This window comes from Chrysochloris asiatica, unplaced genomic scaffold (assembly GCF_000296735.1).
Source record: "Chrysochloris asiatica unplaced genomic scaffold, ChrAsi1.0 scaffold00031, whole genome shotgun sequence".
Lineage (NCBI taxonomy): Eukaryota > Metazoa > Chordata > Mammalia > Afrosoricida > Chrysochloridae > Chrysochloris > Chrysochloris asiatica.
This window is the reverse complement of record NW_006408549.1, coordinates 7,846,904-7,866,466: the sequence shown is the minus strand read 5'-3', so window position 1 is coordinate 7,866,466 and position 19,563 is coordinate 7,846,904. Positions and strand designations below refer to the sequence as shown.

General features: G+C 39.0%; 2 protein-coding genes across 2 annotated transcripts in view; one reads left to right on the top strand and one right to left on the bottom strand.

Moving 5' to 3' along the window:
* Positions 1–2,856, top strand: part of INTS8 (integrator complex subunit 8) — an 83,289-nt gene extending 80,433 nt beyond the window's left edge. Inside the window, exon 26 of the mRNA XM_006859210.1 lies at positions 2,740–2,856. Coding sequence (XP_006859272.1) covers positions 2,740–2,856 — 117 coding nt within the window. The remainder of the gene's footprint in view (positions 1–2,739) is intronic.
* A 1,454-nt stretch (positions 2,857–4,310) lies between these two features.
* Positions 4,311–17,337, bottom strand: CCNE2 (cyclin E2). Its single transcript, XM_006859209.1, has 11 exons — positions 17,324–17,337; positions 17,123–17,219; positions 16,984–17,037; positions 16,083–16,234; positions 14,496–14,631; positions 11,088–11,234; positions 9,649–9,744; positions 7,986–8,120; positions 5,721–5,832; positions 5,040–5,197; positions 4,311–4,424 (listed from the first exon to the last, which is right to left on the bottom strand). Exons 1-11 carry the CDS (start codon positions 17,335–17,337, stop codon positions 4,311–4,313), a joined length of 1,215 nt encoding a protein of 404 aa, XP_006859271.1.
* Positions 17,338–19,563: the final 2,226 nt, after the last annotated feature.

Below are 19,563 nucleotides of genomic sequence, written 5' to 3'. Positions count from 1 at the left end.
CAAGTGGGTATTATCTGCAAGTGTGGGTGTTCTTGTGCATATGCCCTCTCTTCTTATCAGCTGGATGCTTTACTCTCCACTCTAGTCCTCTGTGGCTACGTCACTGACTCTGGGCCCAAGAGTCCCCAGGTCTTGCTTGGAAAAGTATTGGGTTGTTGAAAGAGGGTGACCCCTAATCAAAGGGATTGACATAGTGGAGGGTCGGTGAAAAAGGAGACCCCAGATGAGATGGATTGATATAGTGGCAGCAACAATGTACTCAAACATGACAATTGTGAGGATGACATAGGATTGGGCCATATTTATTTCTCTTGTATATAAAGTTGCTATGAGTTAGAACCAACTTGATGGCACCTCATAATATAACTTGCTGTATTAACTGCATTATTTGTAGTCTCCGACTTTGGATAGTTCCTTGGTTATAGTTTTGTTTCCTACTAGTTAGCAATCCATTCTCCTTAGGGAGTATTTTAGACTGGCTTCCCCTTCTTCATCTTCATATCCATTTTCTACTTTTTCTATTCTCGGTTACTTCATCTTACATGCTTAGGATACCAGAAAAGACTTGCTGGCCCTTGTTATAATGCAAGTCTTCAGAATTGTCTCATAAGGAATAAGTACTCAAATTCCTGTTTCCTACTTTAAAAATAAAGTGATTCTCTTCATTATTAAAGCCTACTTTTCCACTCAGAAGTATAACACTCCTCAGTGAAAAATTTGGAAGGCTGTAATTTATCCCCTTAAATCAAACCCAACCCAGTATCCAATCAGTTCTGATAGGACAGTTAGAACTGCTCCATGGGATTTCTCAGGCTGTAAATCTTTACGTAAGTACATGGTTTCATCTTTCTTCCATGGAGCAGCTGATCAGTTAGTATTTAGCAGCTCAGTGCTTAAATTCACAGTGTCACTTCTCCCACAATCTACAAATTATTTCATTCCTAAACACTTTTCTTGATTACACTTGTATCTCCAGGTTACCTCTTGTCCCTTCATTGCCTAGTTTTCTTATTATCTTCAACCCAGTAGTTAGGCTTTTGCTGTCACCCTCTTACCTGCTCTCACGGGTCATCAAATGCCAAAGCCAGTGGATATTTTTAAATCCTTATTTTATGTATCCTTTTTCTTAAAAGTCTATTCCTTTGGTTTCCCAGGCATGATTTTTACTCTTTTCTTTTGTCTTTCTTTCGTATGGGTATCTGTCTCCTACCTGCTCCTTAAACTTGGTATTCCCAAATGGTTGATCCTTGGACATTATTCTGTGTCCCCCTTAGGTAAACTCATCCACTTATATACATATATATATATATATATTTTTTTTTTTTTCTTAAATGTTTTTTGTGAATTGTGGTATTTTACATGGGAGAACATTAATTTTACATTCATTCTATTGTATATCATCTCATTGCCATGGTTACAATCCCCTCCATGCATCATCAACAAACCAAAGGGTATAACCTGCAATCCTTCCCCCCGCACCTCCCAGGTCTTCAGCACAGTTGCTCTCCCTCTCTGTATCTAGTCTCCAGCTGCTCCATTGCTCATCTCTGCCTCCATTTCAGGCATCACTGCTTCTCTGGGTAGGGTCCTGCTCTCTGCTCTTCTCCCTTGATGGTCCTAGGGACCTCCGCTCCTAGACTGAAAAGTTAATCACTCCCCTCCTTGCTATAAAACGTCTACCTTTACATTTCCAACCCTTACAATCAGTCCTGATAACAATTATTCACTATTGTATCATGAGACCCATCTGCATTTCATTGCATCAGCCCCGCCCAGACATATTGAATACTACTCACTGGAGATTCTACCTTCCTCCAGGCCCTCTGGATCTAGGTTCCCTCTTGAAAGTTTGTAAGCCAGTCACTTCTTGCCTTTGTAGCTCCCTGCCCCCCATTTTGAGTAGCCAATGTCCAAGTTACCCATCCCTGTCTACTCTGTGTGTGGAGGGGGTGGGAATGATTCTTGTTGTAAGGATTTGTTTCCTCTTTTGTCCACTCATATTTTTGACTAGTAACCACATAGCATCTCAAATACCTGACTATTCTAATTTGTCTTATACTTTGGAATTTTATAGCCTTTGGAATATCATGTATGTTTTAAAGAAACTTTGGTTACACCACATTACCAGCCTTTACTGTAGGCATTATTGTATATTAATTTTCATCTTTCCTACTTCCTGACCTCCCATGTCTGTGGATCACTTCTGAATAGTCTTTTTCTCTGTTCAAGCCGTATGTCAGAATAGCCTTTGTTCAAAGAAATGTTCTAATTCCACCCCCTCTTCAATCTAACTTTAATCTTAGGTTAGATTCAGAGTTCTTAAAATATGCTCTCACCAAATACTCCATAGCAGAATGGTACTAGTTATTTCTAGTCATGAAATCTGAGCACTGTAATAACTACATATTTTTGTACATTAAAAAGTGTAGCCCTGAAACAATTGTGATGTCTTGAAATACTTGATTTCAGTTTAACTGTAAAAACTGTATCATGTATCAAATTACTATGTAGATTTTTCTTACTAGTCTTAGTTAGACATGTATGAACTTAGGTGCTTACATCATGAAGAGTGGTTCTAGTCAGTGTTTATGCTAATTCCCCCCACAACTATTGGGTTTTAGGTTCAATTAATCATTAGACTAACTTCACTGTAAGAATATGGGTAATTTCATATCATGTATATGAACAATACTTCATTTTTACCAGACTGCTAGTAACATCATTTTTCTGTTTTGAAAGATCAAAGCTATCGGCCAAACAGAATTGAATGCAAGCAATCCAGAAGAAGTGTTACAGCTAGCAGCACAGAGAAGAAAAAAAAAGTTTCTCCAAGCAATGGCAAAGCTTTACTTTTGAGCAGTCAGAATTTTCCAACTTTTATTTTTTAACCAGTGACCTAAAAATAAACAGTATTAAAAGATTAAGTTTATATAATACATATGTACACATTTAGTGGTGTTTTCTTTTAAAGACAAAATACTGAAGCAAACGTTAAGTTTTTTAAAAAAATTGTACAGGGGACTTCATACCATAATAGCTTAAACTCATAATTTCTTCAAAAGAAGAAGAAAAAATTCATGTGTTAGGTAACAGGATAAACTAGCAATCTAGTACCATGGTTTTGTTTTTTAAAATAATTCTATTTTTGAGGCTGAAATTAATAATAATAATAATAATAAAAAACACCAAAACTCTAACTTATTTATGGTAGAAGTTGCTAGTCTATATATACAGCAAGTTCTTAAGTCAAGTTTTTTCTTAAAGTAATAAATAGATTTCCAGGAGTCAGTATACATTTAATACTCTTATGCCTTAAGAAAATAGACATTTAGGTCAAGTGTAAAACTTTTATCACTTTGACACTGTTCGTAGCTCAATGCCAATTTTTTAAAAGGGCCTTAACAATTTGGGAAACATAAATAAAGCCGTAGTCACACTAATTTTTTTTTTTTTTAAATCCCTAGGCACATCTTAGGGTGATAAAGTGACTTTTTCATATAAATAGTTTTAAAAGGTTAAGTAAGTTTTTCACCCAAATTGTGGCATAGAAAAAACTAAAGCAACCTGTCAAACCAAACCCCATGTAGGAACCACAGCATTTATCTTGTTTATTTCTTTGGTACTCCCACTGTTCAGAGCGCATTTTAAATACCATGTTCATCTAAGTCTTCTTACTGTTAAAGAATACATTACTGCAAGGCAGATGAACTAATTTAAAAATAGATTAACGTTTACCATTTGTAAAAATTCAAGTTTTATAACAGCTTGCTAACAGCAGCAGCTGTAGACAAATTAGTTATCTTATTACATAACTAAGCCTTTGTAAACAAGTTTAAATTATAGTTTAAGAACCAAATTTGCACTAGTCAAGAGTGCAAGAACTCTGAAAATCTAAAAGGTAGAGTCAAAGTACTGTATCTCTTAATGTACCCTTTTAAGGTAGTATTTTATCTAATCCAGAACTCCAATAATAAAGTTCCTAGTTTATTATGATAAACATACTAATACTGGATCCAAGGAAAATGTTGCTATGGCATGAACTGCAGCTGGCTTCTATTTAGTCACCTTTGGGAACGATGTCATCTTCATAAAATAAGTACTGCTGTTTATTCCATGGCTAAAACAGGAATTAAATAAATTTCTTCCTTAGTGCCAATTTCAAGTGACCTTTGACCCAAAGTTACCAATGTAACTTGTGAATTGGCTAGGACTAATTACAGCAGTAGTTTGGGTTAAAACATTAGTTCATTTGTTTGAAATTCTACCATATACTTGGTCAATTTCAACATGTCTGCTTAGTTTTAACTTCTTTAGTGTTTTCCTGTTGGTTTCTCGGTGCTCTTTGGTGGTGTCATGATGCCTCCATTGCTTATTGGTGACAACTGTCCCCCTTTTCTGAAGGTGTTTATGTAATTTACTTCATCCTGTACATGTGAAGAAATAATGCAGAGATGAACAGCTAAGGTAAATCATTGATAAAGAAAAACAAAGCTGAATCAGATTTCTGGGTATTTACTTCAGAGTATCCAGACCTAATATTAATGGCCTTTTATGTCTATAAAGCTTAACAGTTTCAACTGCCTATAACTATATATATTGTTATTGTTAAGTGCCATTGAGCACTGGACTGCTAACCACAAGGCCAGACATTCAAACCCATTAGCCATTCCTTGGAAACCCTCTATAGGGTCTCTATGAGTTGGAATTGACTTGACAGCCTAAACAGTTAAATAGTTACGTGGATATAAGAGGCCATTATATTAGGTCTGGACACTCAAGTAAATACACGATACCTGGTTCGACTTGAAACATATATTTTCATTCTTACCTAGACAATTGATACTGGTTTTGAGACAATTCACACATTATTTCTTTGATTTCTAAGTTACTGAAATCAGTATGTCATGGAACTTTTTGCCGTCTCATATAACTGCCTGAAGTATTATTCCATAGCAGCCTTAATATCAGTTTCTGTGATTCACCAAATATTAATACATCCCATTCCCTTGCAAAGCAAAACAAAAAAACCCCAAACATACCAGCATAATCAGATAATTTGAATGTGTCTGGATGTTGTGTCTGTCTTCCACAGGGATCTTTTTCAAGGCCTTTAGCTTCACTGGATTATTACCTTTTATCACATTGACAAAAGGTACCATCCAGTCAACACATTCAGAAATGCTGTCCCATTCCAAACCTGAGAAAAGTTTAAGAAAATGTCAAGGTTACATCAGAAACTAACTTAAGACTAATAATGTACTATTTCTAAATTTTAAGTTATTTTAAAACTCATTTTAAAAGAAACCCAAACAAACTGTCTCTCTCAAACTATGTTCATAATGACTATTTTGAAGGGAAAAGGGGCTTCAGAGTTTCTTTACCAATATTTTCTACATGTGAAGTTGTTAATCCAAAAGAACCTGAGAGTAAAGCAGAGTGAATCATGGCAACTTACTTCTAATATCCTTAAGTACTATATGACCTTAATTTTTCTGTTTGTGGCTATAAAAAGAAGAAAAGTGCTTCTAATCTAAAGAGTTTCAGCTAAAGTTTTAAATTCATACACGGCAGCTTCAAAAATTTCATGGGAAAGTTTCATTGTCTTATAATTCCATTTTTCCATGAACTTTTTGAAGCTTCTTGTTATTTATCAGTATGCTAAAGTTTATAAAGTAGTCCCATTAGAACTTGTGAACTGGTGAGACAATAAGCAGTTTTACCTGAGGCTTTCTTAACCACTTCATTAGAAGTAAAATGGCACAGGGCAGCAGCAGCGAGTATTCTGTATTGGAACTCTAATGAATCGATGGCTAGAATACACAGATCTAAAAGCTAACAGAGGAAAAAGCAAAATAACAAGCATTTTAGGAAATGAAGAATGAGTACTACATGCTCCTACTAAACATCAGTAAACTAATATTTTAGAATGCTTATGTTGACCTTGGACAAGCACTGGACTGTGTACTACAAGGTTGGCAATTTGAGCCCACCAGCTGCTCCTTGAGAGAAAGATGAGGCTTTCTGCTCCTGCGAAGACTTACAGCCTCTGGAAACCCACATGTAGGGTTCTGTGAATTGGAATCAACTTGACAACATACTGACTTTATGACAGGAATTTCTGAAGCTCTAGGGATCCAACAACAACCCAAAGGAACTCAAATCTTGGGATTGTGTTTCAGGGAGTGAAGAGACAAGTAAAAGAGTATTATGATGTGTACTGGTTGGAAGGGTTTCTAATCCCAGTTGGGGAAGACAGTGAAGGCTCCTGATGGCTTAACTGAGTCTTAAAAGACAAAGTAGCCAGAGGATTGAGATAGAGAATGTTTTGTATATATGAACAGTATTTGCAAAGCTAAGTGAGACAGCACTTCATTCCTTTGAAATGAAGTAGTATACAACTAAGGTGTGTTAAAAAAAAAAAAAAAAAGAAGTAAATGGAAGTATACAAATAAATAACGTATTTTCTTCACTATTTAAAATTGAAAAAGCAGGAGAGGCACGTGGCCTAAATTAGATCAGCAGCAAGGGCATTCAAAAATAGAAATCAGAACTTTGTTGTTGTTAAGTGCTGTTGAGTTGGTTCTGAACCACAGCGACCCTGTATATGGTTTCCAAGGAGCAGCTGGTAAGCTTGAACTGGTGACTTTACAGTTCAAACTGACTTTGCAGCCTAGCACATTAACCCACAGTGCCACACCAGGACTTCATAGGGTAAATTATTGAGTCTACTGGAGGATTTTAAAGAATGATCCTTCAGACTAACAGTGAAACAGACTAGAAGGGAACATGTTTAAGAGGGATTATCATCCAAGCAATAAGAAGGTTGAACAAGTAGCAAGGGATGGAGTAAAAGGCCTTTATTTTTAGAAATCTGTGGTGATACCTTCACTCCTGTGGAATAAAACTTACTTTCTTCATTGGTCCACAAGATAGAAACAGGAGTAGAAGAATTACAAGTGAAAAAATATATTTCTAGAAACAGTTTTCACATTATTTATCACCTTTATCAAAAGTTTTTTCTTCTCTATCAAAAGGGTATAACTGCCTATGACAATCTGGAATTATGTCCGAAGATTTTAGTAAGTCTTCATTAGAAAGTTTTTTCCAAGATTTTCACAGCCTATATAGAATATAGGAGCTCTGGTAGCATAGTGGTTACGTATCAGGCTGCGAGCCTCAAGGTCAGCAGTTCGAAACTACCAGCAGTTCCGTGGGAGAAAGATGAGGCGGTCTGCTCCCATAAAGATTTACAGCCTCGGAAACACTGTGTAGGGTTGCTGTGAGTCGGAACCGACTCCCTGGCATATAACAACAACAATATAGAATATAGATTTTCTTCACTTTATATTTTTTTGACAGCCTTCAAGGAAACAAGGCATTTCCCTCTAGTCACTTTTTATCGTTTGTTCTATTTTGACCTTGTTGTATACCATCCAGTCTGTTCTGATTCCTAGCAACCCTGTATAGGGTTTCTGAGAGCAACTGGTGGGTCTGAACGGCAAGCCTTGTGGCTTATCCTACAGTACCACACACCAAGGCTGTAATTCTCACCTACAAAAGTTTATTATGAAGTTAAAAAAAAAAACCTTATATAACTGAGTGATTTAAATTTTGATATGTACCTTAAATAGGGCTAGCCTATGTACTCAAATACAAAGAGTGAGATAATTATACAGAAAAATTTTGTACCATTATAAAGTCTGCTGGAAAATACCTCCCTTATATGAAAAATAAGTATTTAAAGTCCCTGGTTTAGCTAACTACTAAAGAATGAAAAGTACTCATAGAGATTTAAAGACTTTGTTTTCTAGAACTATTAAGCAGCATCAATACTGGGAACAGAGTTTTAAGTACCAAGGTTTGTTCTAGTCATTTAATGAGTGAATTTAATCCAGTATGCTGTTATTTTGTTATATTGCATATATATATCACAAATCCTATCATTAACTATAGCATCAGCATATATACAATAAAAATGTCAGTACCTGAGCAATTTGGATGAACTTTTCCTGAGAATACTGAGGTAGAAGAACTTTTGGAGCATCTTTAAGGGCATCAACTTGGAGAAAGAGATTTAGCCACGAGATGATTGTTACAGGACAGAGTTCCCATTTTAAAGCCTGTTAATGAAATTTTAAAATGCTTGTTAATCAATGCAGGTACACTTACCACATTCTATAGAACTTTGTTTACTCAGACATAATCCAACGCTGCTTGTGTTTTATAAAACTTGTTTTTGTTGTGTTGTTAAGTGCTGTTGAGTTGGTTCTGACTCATAGCGACCCTGTATAGGGTTTCTGAGGAGCAACTGGTGAGTTTAAACCACCGACCACCTTGTCCAATGTTTATCCTACAGACTTTAACAGGGCTCCATGTTATTGATAAAGATTGCTTTATTATTCCCCACTGAACTGTTCCATTTGTGCTTTTCCAGTTTCTTGCAATCCCTGGTCTCTCAACTCTGTTTGTTACGTTATTAAAATTGTCCTTTTAACTGTACTCAGCAACTTTTTCAGAACTAATTCCATTTGCATCTTTTAAGAACTGATCAATCTTTTTCCTTCTTTCAGTAACATCTAATAGATTCTGGTCAAACAAGAAAAGTTAAAAAACAAAATAAAAGAAACCAAGCCCCAACAAAAATATTTTTCCCTCCAGCAAACCCTGGGACTTCAATAATTACAAGATGCCTGAAACAATTAGGAAGGAGTCAGACAGTTGTGATGCAAGTCTGAATGCTTGCAGGACCATCAGTAAAATTCCATATTCTCTATACGTTTTCTTTTTGTAGTCAGCTATACTTCAAATCTCAGTCTGGATAAACTGTATCTGGGTAGCATTTTAAAAATTAAAATTGTATCAAATGCTAACAGGATCTCATTCTAACGGACCTATCAATCAATGTTTAGAGGTATTTGTATACGAAGTAATTTATCAATTGTTTTCTTTATATTACCTATGATGTCCAAATTTAATTGTATACCTTTAAGTAACTAACATTTATTTTGGTAATCTCTAATTGAAGACCAGATTAAACACTTTCATTTCTTGCCACCACTATTATATTAATAGCCCTTTCTCTGCATAAAGAAAAAATAAAGGCAAGAAATCTAATTCTATCTGCTGACGAGAAAATAAGAACTAAGATTTGAAAATCATTATGGGCTTGCAGTTAGCAACCCAATGCCTACTCACAGTACCACTGAGCTCCTTTATATGTACATGCTACACTAAGTATCTACATGGACTGAAAGTGGTTGTTTTTAATCACTTTTAAATTAGAAAAATATATATCCTCAGTATGAGAAAAACTTTAAAGGTAATTTAAAAAAACTACGGTTTAGAGGATAAAAGTCACTCACAAATTCCCCTCCTAAACATAACAACTTAGTATGTCAATGCATTAACTTCTTAGAACTGGATCCTAGAATCTGTTTAGATTTTATACATTGTTAAGTGCTTCTGAGTTGATTCTGATTCAGTGACCCTGTATAGGGTTTCCAAGGAGTGGCTGGTGAATTTGAACCGCCAATCTTGTGGTTCAAACTGACCTTGCAGTCCAGTGCTTTACACATTGTAGTGTTTGAAATTCAGTAATAACTAGTGTTACTAAGTTGCAACTGCAAATACTAAAGATGAAGTTATTACCTTTAATATAAAAAGTTCCATCTTCAAGATTTCCTCCTCACTGCAAGCACCATCAGTGACATACGCAAATTCATGGAGCTTAGGAGCATAGATTTCCTTTAAAATGAAATTTTTTACTTAGCACAATTGAGGTTGTGATTGAAATAATCAGAGTAACCACATAGATGCATTTTAAAAATAGACTCCTTTCACAAAATGATTATAAATCTTAATAGACTATCCAAAATAATTCTACAATAGCTAAAACCACTTCATATTTAAAAATATTTTTCAAAGATATCTACATTAGCCACTGTATTAAGTATAATGGCTTATTTTCATAGCTAATGACTAGAGAGTCACAACTGATCATTTCACTTTATAAAAATACAAGAGCCAAAAGAATTTTAAGACTGCCTAATTTGTTGGTGTGGCCCCAAACAGGCCCTCTAGAAACCAAAAACATTTCTTCACTCTGGTATGGTTATTCAAAAAATATTTTGTATTGTTAAGAAGTCCAATGAAGTACAACTGAAAGAACAAAGAGATGCTTGAGAACCGGCTAAATAGTTAGGATTTCAGTCTAGCAAGGTATGTGAAACAAAGTATGACTTAAGGTAAGGATTGTTGTTAAGTGCTGTCAAGTCAGTTCTGACTCATAGTGACCTTGTATAGGGTTTCTGAGAGCGGCTGGTGAGCTTGAACAACTGACTTTGCGATTCAAACCAACCTTGCAGTCCAATGTATTAACCTGCAGCACCACATCAGGACTCCAAGGTAAGGATACACCAAATATAAATGTATTCATCAAACTTGGTAGAATATGGAGATAGCTTTTAAATCTCAAAAAAGAGACATTCTAAAGAAAAATACAGTTAAGAAAAATGATGTGTGACCATAATTCCTTTCCTATCCGTAGAACAATACAAGGGGCAAACATTTTAGATATCTGTAATGTACTAGTGAAGAAAACTTTTTTTTTTTTTTTTTTTGGATTTGTTTGAGATTGTGTGAAAGAAAGTCTCAGGAAAAGAGTTGCCTTCTATTGCCTTCTATCATGGCACCACCACCAGATAGAGAAATATTTGGCTGCAGAGACCACTATTGTAACCCAACATAGCTTTAGTTTCCTTTGACTGCTCATTTAGTTTTACACAAGAATTCTATTGGCTCCATGTGTCTAATTATGTATGTAAGGATATGTTTGGCAGAATGAACCATAGAACAGATACAATTCCAGAATCAAAAGGTTCAGATTATCTAATAGACTAGAAATTATGATCTATTCTATTCTCACAATAACGTTGAAAAACTACAGTAAGGAAAAAAAACCTACTCAGTTTTCACCAAAGGAATAAATATTAAAAAATAATAGTAGACTCTGGGATTAACATGTTAATTTTTAAAAACATTGAAAAGTTTGGAATAAATGTATCTATGGACAACCTTTGAGAACTTACCTCAAGTTTGGAAGCAATGAATAAAGAGGTAATTCCAATGAGTTGAAGCATATTTTTATTTACATCCTTTTGTGTCAACATAAATCTATCAAAAAAGTCTTGTGCAAGATAAAAGGTTTCCCTATGAAGTGTGTATACTTCACATACCTAGAGAAGAATCCAAGCATTTAAATATTATTTTAAAAAGTCCACAAAATTAGAATGTCATCGCTTAGCATACACTTTAGAATGTTGTTATTGTTAAGTGTCGTTGAGTTGAACCCCACCTATAGAGACCCTGTATAGGATTTCCGAGGAGCAGCTGGTGAGCTTGAACCACCGACAGAGCAGTTCAAACGGCTTTGCAGTCTGCTGCAGTAACCCACAGGGCCACACAAGGACTCCACTTTAGAATAGTCCTTACCTAATCATTTTTTAAAAAAAAAATAGATTCCAAAGCTAAGAAGGAGAAAATATTAGTATGTGCTAATAAACCAGTTGCTTTCAAGTCTTCCAACTCATGGTGACCCCAGGTGTGGTAGATAGACCTGTGCTCCATGGGGTGTTCAATGCCTGATTTTTCAGAAGTAGATCACCATGACTTTTGTCCAGGGCAAGCCCGAGCAACATAAACCACCAAACTTTCAGTGAGAAGCTGAACACATTGCCCCACCAAGAGGCTATACGAGGGGGATTCAGAAAATTTGTGGAAAAATTCAATTTTCCCCACAAACTTTGACGTACTATAGAAGAAATGCTCAACCGCAATGTTGGTTTGATCCTCAGGGTCAGTTTGAACTGCAAACTTATCAGCTGCTACTCAGAAACCCTATACAAGGTCTGCTATGAGTCAGAACTGACTCCACGGCACTTAACAACTTGATTATTGCTGATACGTGGGTACTTTTTCATGCTTCACTTAAATTCTTTTTAATTCTATAGTTTCAGCTGAGTCTCTTCATTCTAGGTAGACATTAACCTCTAAAGTCCCAACTTTGTTCCTTTTAATATTTTCACTTCACACTGCATTGGCTAGTAACTATAGAAGAATATTAAGTTGGTGATTGACCAAATCTTTATTGTATTATTTTTTTCTATGAGTCAGAATTGACCAACAGCACCTGAAAACAACAATTTTCTTGAAATAAAGAATACAATAAATGTACCATTATTGTTCTCACTTTACAGATGAATAAACAGAAGGCTAGAGATTTCTTAGGATATATTTTGAAATCAAGAGCGAATGAGTATATGCTAGTGGCCAAGAGGCAGGCTTGCAGAAGGTGCCCTTTGGTTGTTTAAATTATTATATATTCCTGAACGTTTTTGTGTACATCCATCTCCCCCTCGCGTGGAGGGGATTGTAATCATTGCAATGAAACAAAATATGAGCGTAAAACCAATGTTTTCTCATGTACACTATGACTCAATTCAAAATAAAAAGTTAAAAAAAAAAAAGTGAATATGAATTTCAAAAAATGCCCTGAGCATCCATTCAGATCTTATGAAAACTACCATGGAGGTAAATTATTAGATTTCTAATTTCAAATGTTAAACCATCCTTGCATTCTTAGACTAAAAGAATATATCATAAATTTAGGTTTAACACTGGTATGTATTTTATTTTTGTGGTCTTGCATAGTCATATATTTAAGGAAGAACAGGAATAAATTTGATGGACAGCAACTGGGTAAAAACTAACTTAGCTTAAAAAGGAAAAAAAAACCCAGTATAACAATGTTGAAGTTGTTTCTATTATCCTTGTTAAGTGCCGTTGAGTTGATTCCAACTCATAGTGACCCTGTATAGGTTTCCTAGGAGCAACTGGTGGGTTTGAACTGCCGACCTTGCAAGTTAACAATTCATCGCTTGTGCCTACAGTGCCACCCCAGGACTCATAAAAACCCAACTATTTTCTTGGACTCCTAATGTGGTGCCATAGGCTCAACTACTGGACTTCAAACCACAAGGTCAGTCAGAAACCCTATACAGGGTCGCTATGAGTCGGAGTCGATCAACAGCACCCAAAAACAATAATTTTCTTGCACTCACATGATTGAAATACAAGCTTCCCTTTTGGTCAGAGTAAGGAATAAATGACCAGACTCAAAGGACATTTTGTAGTTTGTGGACTTTCGTAGAGTTTCTGAGATCAACTCTGTTGAAAGGCCTCGTTTTCTTCTATAGACTGTATCACATCTATCAATTTTGAAGGCTACAGAGCTAATACCTAAGTTAAAGAAAAACCAGTTTGCCACTAATACAAATAATTTCATCAATAGTTTTTAGAGACTGTTAAAATTATAATCCAGAGAAAAAGGAATGAGCCTAAACAAGAGAGAATTCTGGTACAGATCTATAAGGAGTTTAGGATCATAATCAGTTCAAATCCATCAGCTGCTCCTTGGAAACCCCGTACCAGGTTGCTATGAGTCAGAAACAGCACTTATTCTTTTAAATATAGTAAAGTGCATTTCTGAAAAGAAAGAGGCATATAGTAAAGTGACGCTACGTAGAGCCTAGGGCTTCTGGATATTCAAATCATCTATGGCTCAGAACCAGGAGTCCTGGTGTGGTGCTCTGGGTTAATGCGCCAGACTGCAGAGCCGTTTGAACTGCAAGGTCAGCAGTTCAAGCTCACCAGCTGCTCCTAGGAAACCCTATACAGGGTCGCTGTGGGTTGGAATCGACTTGATGGCACTTAACAACAATGGCTTAGAACACAGAAATCAGGATTACAAACCATATTTTGATTTTAATGATGCAGAAAGGCCTTCCAAGAGCCATGAAACCTAGTCCTGGCTCTTCACTTTGCATAGAAATCAAAACCCTGTCAACTGAACATTCTGCATATTTTGAATATTCTCAATACCTAGAGCTCACTGTATATAGCAATATCCACTGATACCAGGAATTCTGAGTTGGGTTTGGGTTGTATGGGATGTAGTGGCTGGGTCTTTATGATTTTCATCTTACAGATAGTCAATTTTTTGCTTTGGTACCATCAACTATAGTATTTTTAAGTGCTGTCACATCAGTTCTGACTTATGTTGTTGTTGTTAGGTGCCATCAAGCTGGTGCTGGCTCGGCGACCTTATACACAGCAGAATGAAACATTGCCCGATCCTGGGCCCATCTCACTACTGTTGCCACGCTTGAGTCCATGGATACTGCCACATGGCCAATCCATCTCATTGGGGATCTTCCTCTTTTTCTCTGACCCTCCACGGCTGGTGGGTTTAAAACACTAACTTTGAAGTTATCATTACAATGCTTATTTTACAGGGTCACACCAGGACTCCTCCCAAAAAAGATGGTTGCAAGCAATAGATAGTATACCTTAACTGAAGACACCAAGGAAGTTAATTGTACATCTAAGTATTTTCTCATTATACAGAGACAATAGTAATTTTTATTACTGGAACATACCTCCAAAAGCCAGTCTAGGAGTATTGACCTCATTTGTGGTTCCAAGTCAGAATGCAGAACTTCAAAATGTTTGTCATGAACATATCTGGTCTCTTTTTTCAACATATTTTGCCAAACTTCATTTGAACATCCCCAGCTATAAGAAGGGGATGGGAAAGATATACATTGTATGATGCTGTAGGTTAATGCACTGGACTGCAAGGTTGGCAGTTCGAACCAGTCACTCCTCAGAAATCCTAGATATAGGGTCGCTATGAGTCAGAACTGACTTGATGTCACGTAACAACATAAAATATACAAATGATCTTTTACATAAAATAAACCCAACTTTCAGACATTGAAATCATGTTATACATTTGAACTAGGAAGGGAAAGCACTTAAGGTTAATTATGAAATTAAGTTTTAGAAGTCATTTCTTTAGCACTTGAAGATAATTTCAAGAATGCTTTGTAATTCCCACTTATCAAAAATTTATAAGGTTTCTGTTTAAATTGACTAAGTTTGCTATAGAGCAACACTATAGTAGATACAAGTCTCAGTCATCTGCAACGAGAAAGTCAGTGGTGGCTGCCTGCCATTGAGTCTGTTCCATAGTGCCCTATATAGGGTTTCCAAGGCTGCCTGTCTTTATGGGAACAGAAAGCCCACCTTTCTCCTGTGTAGCAGCTGGTAGATTCTAATTGCTAACCTTGAAGTTAACCGCTCAATTCATAACCCACTATGACAAAAAAAAAAAAAAAAAATCCATAACCCACTGCCATTGAGTCAATTCCAACTTATAGTGTCCCTATGAAGGGTTTCTGAGTGTAAATCTTTACAGGAACAGAAAACTCTCCCTTCAAGTGGCTGGTGGTTTGAACTGCTGAGCTTGTGGTTAGCAGACCAATGTGTAACCCACTTTACCACCAAGGCTACTTATTGTAGGGTCACCTATAATAGCGGTAAGGAAATGAAGTACCAGGATTGGGGTGAATTAAGGTATCTTATTCCATTACTCTGATTTTTAAAACCAAAAATAAGTTGCTACACTACGTATTTTGTTATACCTCTTAGCCATAAGGATCCCTGGTAGCGTACTAGATTACAAGTTGGACTGCTAACCGCAAGGTCAGTAGTTTCAATCTAAGAGTTGCTCCAAGGAAGAAAGATGAGGTTTTCTGCTCCAGGAAAGATTTACAGCCTTAGAAACCCTATACAGAATTGCTAATGAGTCTGAACCGACTGTGTGGCACACCACCTACCACCACATACCTCTTATCCATACTCATGGGCCAAAAACACTGCCTGAATATAGATCTTACTAAGATGATAAAGACTTGCTATATCTAGTGAAAATGTATGTAAGAATGCTCTCATTTTAGATAAATTACAATAATTTTATAAATCAATGTTCCACATACCTGTACCATTTGCCAATGGCAGTACTGCATTCACAAGTAAAATGCTTAAATATTAGTAAAGAAAGCTATTTTTAAGTATGTTTGTGTATTTTATAAAGGTAGCAAAAAATTACTCAAAACAGTGCCATATATTAAATATGTGAAAGGTTTAGGCTTTAATATAAAATAGCGTTAAGTTTTTCTTACCTTAAATCAGGCAAAGGTGAAGGATTAATAAAAAGATTTTTAAATCTGTAATTTGTAAATCTGGAGAAGTCACTTGTTACTATTTCTTTGTGAGGTGTTTCAATGAGAATGCAAGGACTGATCCCCCCAGATAATACAGGTGGCCAACAATTCTGTCATTAAAAAACAAACAAAAAAACTTTGTGCAACAGGAAACCAGCTTTTGTCCTGGATCTTTCATAAATGAAAGCTAATATTTCTAAACTATCTGTAGTCCTGTCCCCTCCCCCACCAACACCATTGTTTGCTAACAGAGCTGACAATCTAGCCAATTTAAGTTGGCATTTAAATAAGATACAGCTCATATCAGTACATAAAGAGTAACACATTTGTTTTAGACAACAAATACAATTCTAATAAGAAATTAGGCATTGGAGGAGAAAAGGAATAGCAACACAACTTCCTCTGCAGTTTAAAATACTAATCACTTTCAAGATCATACACTTGGAATTAGTTACATAAAGGACCCATTACTCTTATCAATGCTGGTTTCAATAGGAAGTGCTGTCCCTGAGGTGCGTTCTGTACAATACATTGGAAGGCAAAGGGATAGCGCCAGACTGTCAGTGATCTCCTTTATGCGTACGAGGCAGAGGGAACAAAGAGCAGTACATGGGACAGAGCTCCAAGAGGGAGGGACCTACAAAGAATCAAACCAGCTGCTTTAAGGCAAATTTATTTTGCAGCTGTAAGATTCCAGCGCCTACAAACTGCCCAAAGATAAGCACCTTCCTGTTGACCTCTAGGAGCATTAAAAGTCAAAGGATCAGAGGAATCTTTCTATTGCAAAGCAATAACACATAATTGCATTCTTTGTCTTATCTAGTATTTGTTTTCCTCAAAGCCAGCAGTTTGACATTACCCTAATCTCATACTGATGTTTCTTAGTGACCTCCTCTTTTCTTTTTTTGACATCCTGGAAAATAAAAAAGACCGGTAAGCTAAGCGCCAGTAAGGAATTAATGAATCAGTCAATCAATGTCTCCCTCCCCTCAACTCACCTGGCTTGTTTTTCTCTTCTTGGCCTGGATTACCTGGGTTTCTGGAGGGGAATCTGGCTGACTGGGTTGGGACTGCTGTTTAGCTTGCAAACGGCTACTGTGGTGAAATTTTAAAAAGGAAGTTTAATTAGTAAGTAACGCGTTTTAAATACAGCAGCTAACGTTGAAACACGTCTCCAAATCAAAAAAAAAAAAATTTACCTGCGTCTTGACATTCTCTTCCTCTCAGGTGTGTGAAACCTGGAAAGATGGGAGGAAAACACTGTCGTTCATATTCCATTGCCAATAGATTCTGATTCAAGGGTTCCAGCCAAGTCCCTAGGAGATGGCTTGAGCCATTTTACAAGGCTGAATTTTGGACCATGTTAATTTTATGGTAATTAATTTCGGGCACATGTCTGTATTTCCAGAACACGAATGTCTTAAAAAATTCACAAAGCACCCCCTGAACCTGGAGTGCACAGGGAGGCAGAGCTTCCCTAAATGGGTGTTTTCTGGGTCCTCCACCCTCACCCCCTTATACCCAGAGCCGGGGCTTGGGCAGCTCTCCCCTCCCCCCGGAGAGGGGGCAGTGGCGGCGAAGCGCGGTGAGGAGCCGGTTCCGCGCCAATTTGGAGAGCGGCGGTGGCGGGGAAGCAGGGGGCGGAGGCAACTGAGGCTGGTGTCACGTCCTCCAGTCTCTTTTCCCTCCTTTCCAACCCCAGCTTACCGCCTGGAAGTGGATACCGGGACCCCAACTCCAGAGGGGAAGGGAGAAGAGCAAGGGGTCAAAGAGGGGGAAACTGGGATGGTCGGGGAACTTCTGTCCCCGTGAAGCGGACCCAGACCCTATCCGCTCTCCCGCGAGATAGTTCCCCAAGTGAGGGTGCGATTGAGAATCTCCCGAGAATGAAAGGCTTTTCTGTGGCCTCCTACGGAGGGCAGTCCTTCACGCCCGCCACCCCGCTTCCCCTGCCCAGAGTCCTGACGGGGACGGAACGCGCGGACCCAGTCCCCTAGTTTACAGCACTCCAGTTTTTCTCCTTCAGATTCCCGCCTAAGGGATGTATTGGTTCAGCGGGACTTTTCCTTTTCTCAATCCCTACCCGACCCCAGCCTCCCACCCAGTCCCCTCTCACCTACAGACCCGCTACCGCTCGGCTCTCAGCTGGCGCCGGCGCCAACCCAATATATAGGCCGGGCCGGGCCCGCCCCGCACGCATGCGCCTCAGAGTGACACCTCCGGACTGCGCGCTCCCCTCCCCCGCGCCCGCTAGCAGTCCCGCGCGCTGCGCCGCGCCGCGCCCTGCGCAAGAGTCCGCGCCAAAGCAGACTAGAGGAAACGCAGGGCTCCTAGCCTACGCTCTCATCCAGGAGCCCCTCCACCCGCGCTCCACTTCGCCTACCGGCTCGTCTTGACGGTGTAAAGTCTCTCAGAAGCCCCTGCTCACTTGTACCGGCTGTCCGCATCTCCCGCCAGTACTCCTTAACTCCATTCACCCTTAGCTCCTCGTTCCCAATTGTGTCGGCCCGTGGCTTGGCCCCGACTCAGTCTCAGACCAGGTGGAGGCAACTCGGGCAGCATAAAGCCTACCAAATGTGGCCATCCAGTGGTGCGCCCAGGCTTCAAGGGAAACCGCTTCTACTTGAGAGTCTCGGAGACCAGGAGGGCCCGCCCCCCTTCGGGAGGAGCGCAGCCTGGCTTGACAGTCCGGCCAATGGGAGGAGAGGTCGGCAGCACAACGTGGAGCGGCTGCAGAATGTAAACATAGCTCTAGCGCGCCACGTGCGACTCCCGTCTCCAGTCCCCGGGACCACCAGAGGCTGGTTGGGGTCTCTCAGCGTGACCAATCTCGGGAAAGGCATCTTGCACTGGGTTGAAGCCCGCCGATCAAGGTATGTGATACTCCCGTTGTCTGCTCCGCTGCAACACCCTCCCCGCTGGCTGGGTCATCCCCCATCGCGCTGCCCAGCCGGGGCCTAGAAGCTCTGGGAATGCTGTGGTCCGATCGTGTGATCGCTTCCTCTCTCCCTCACCACAAATCGTGGCACCCTAGGGGTCAGACCCGTCTCTGGAGCTGACCTGGGCTGGTAATCCCCATTTCCCACAGGCGCTGCGGCCCTCTAGGGCCGGGAGAGAGCGGTCGCCACCACGTGTAGGCCCCGGGCCGTCCGCCGCACCCCGCCGCACCCCGCCGCGCCCCGCCCCGCCGCGGCCAGCGCGCTCTGCGGAGCCCGCGCAAGCTGCTGCGCGGGAGGGAGCCTCCCGCCTACAGCGAGAATGGGGGTGGCGGGCCCAACGCCAAGTCTTTTTCTTCCCCCCAAAGTTAAACTTAAGGGGCCCCAAGCTTCCTCTATGAATGCTCGTCCCAGTGCCCTCAAGTCGGGGCTGGATGTTTCATATAGGGCCTGTCGAGGATATTCCGCAAACCGGTTTTACGGCGGGAGAAATAGGACTGAGG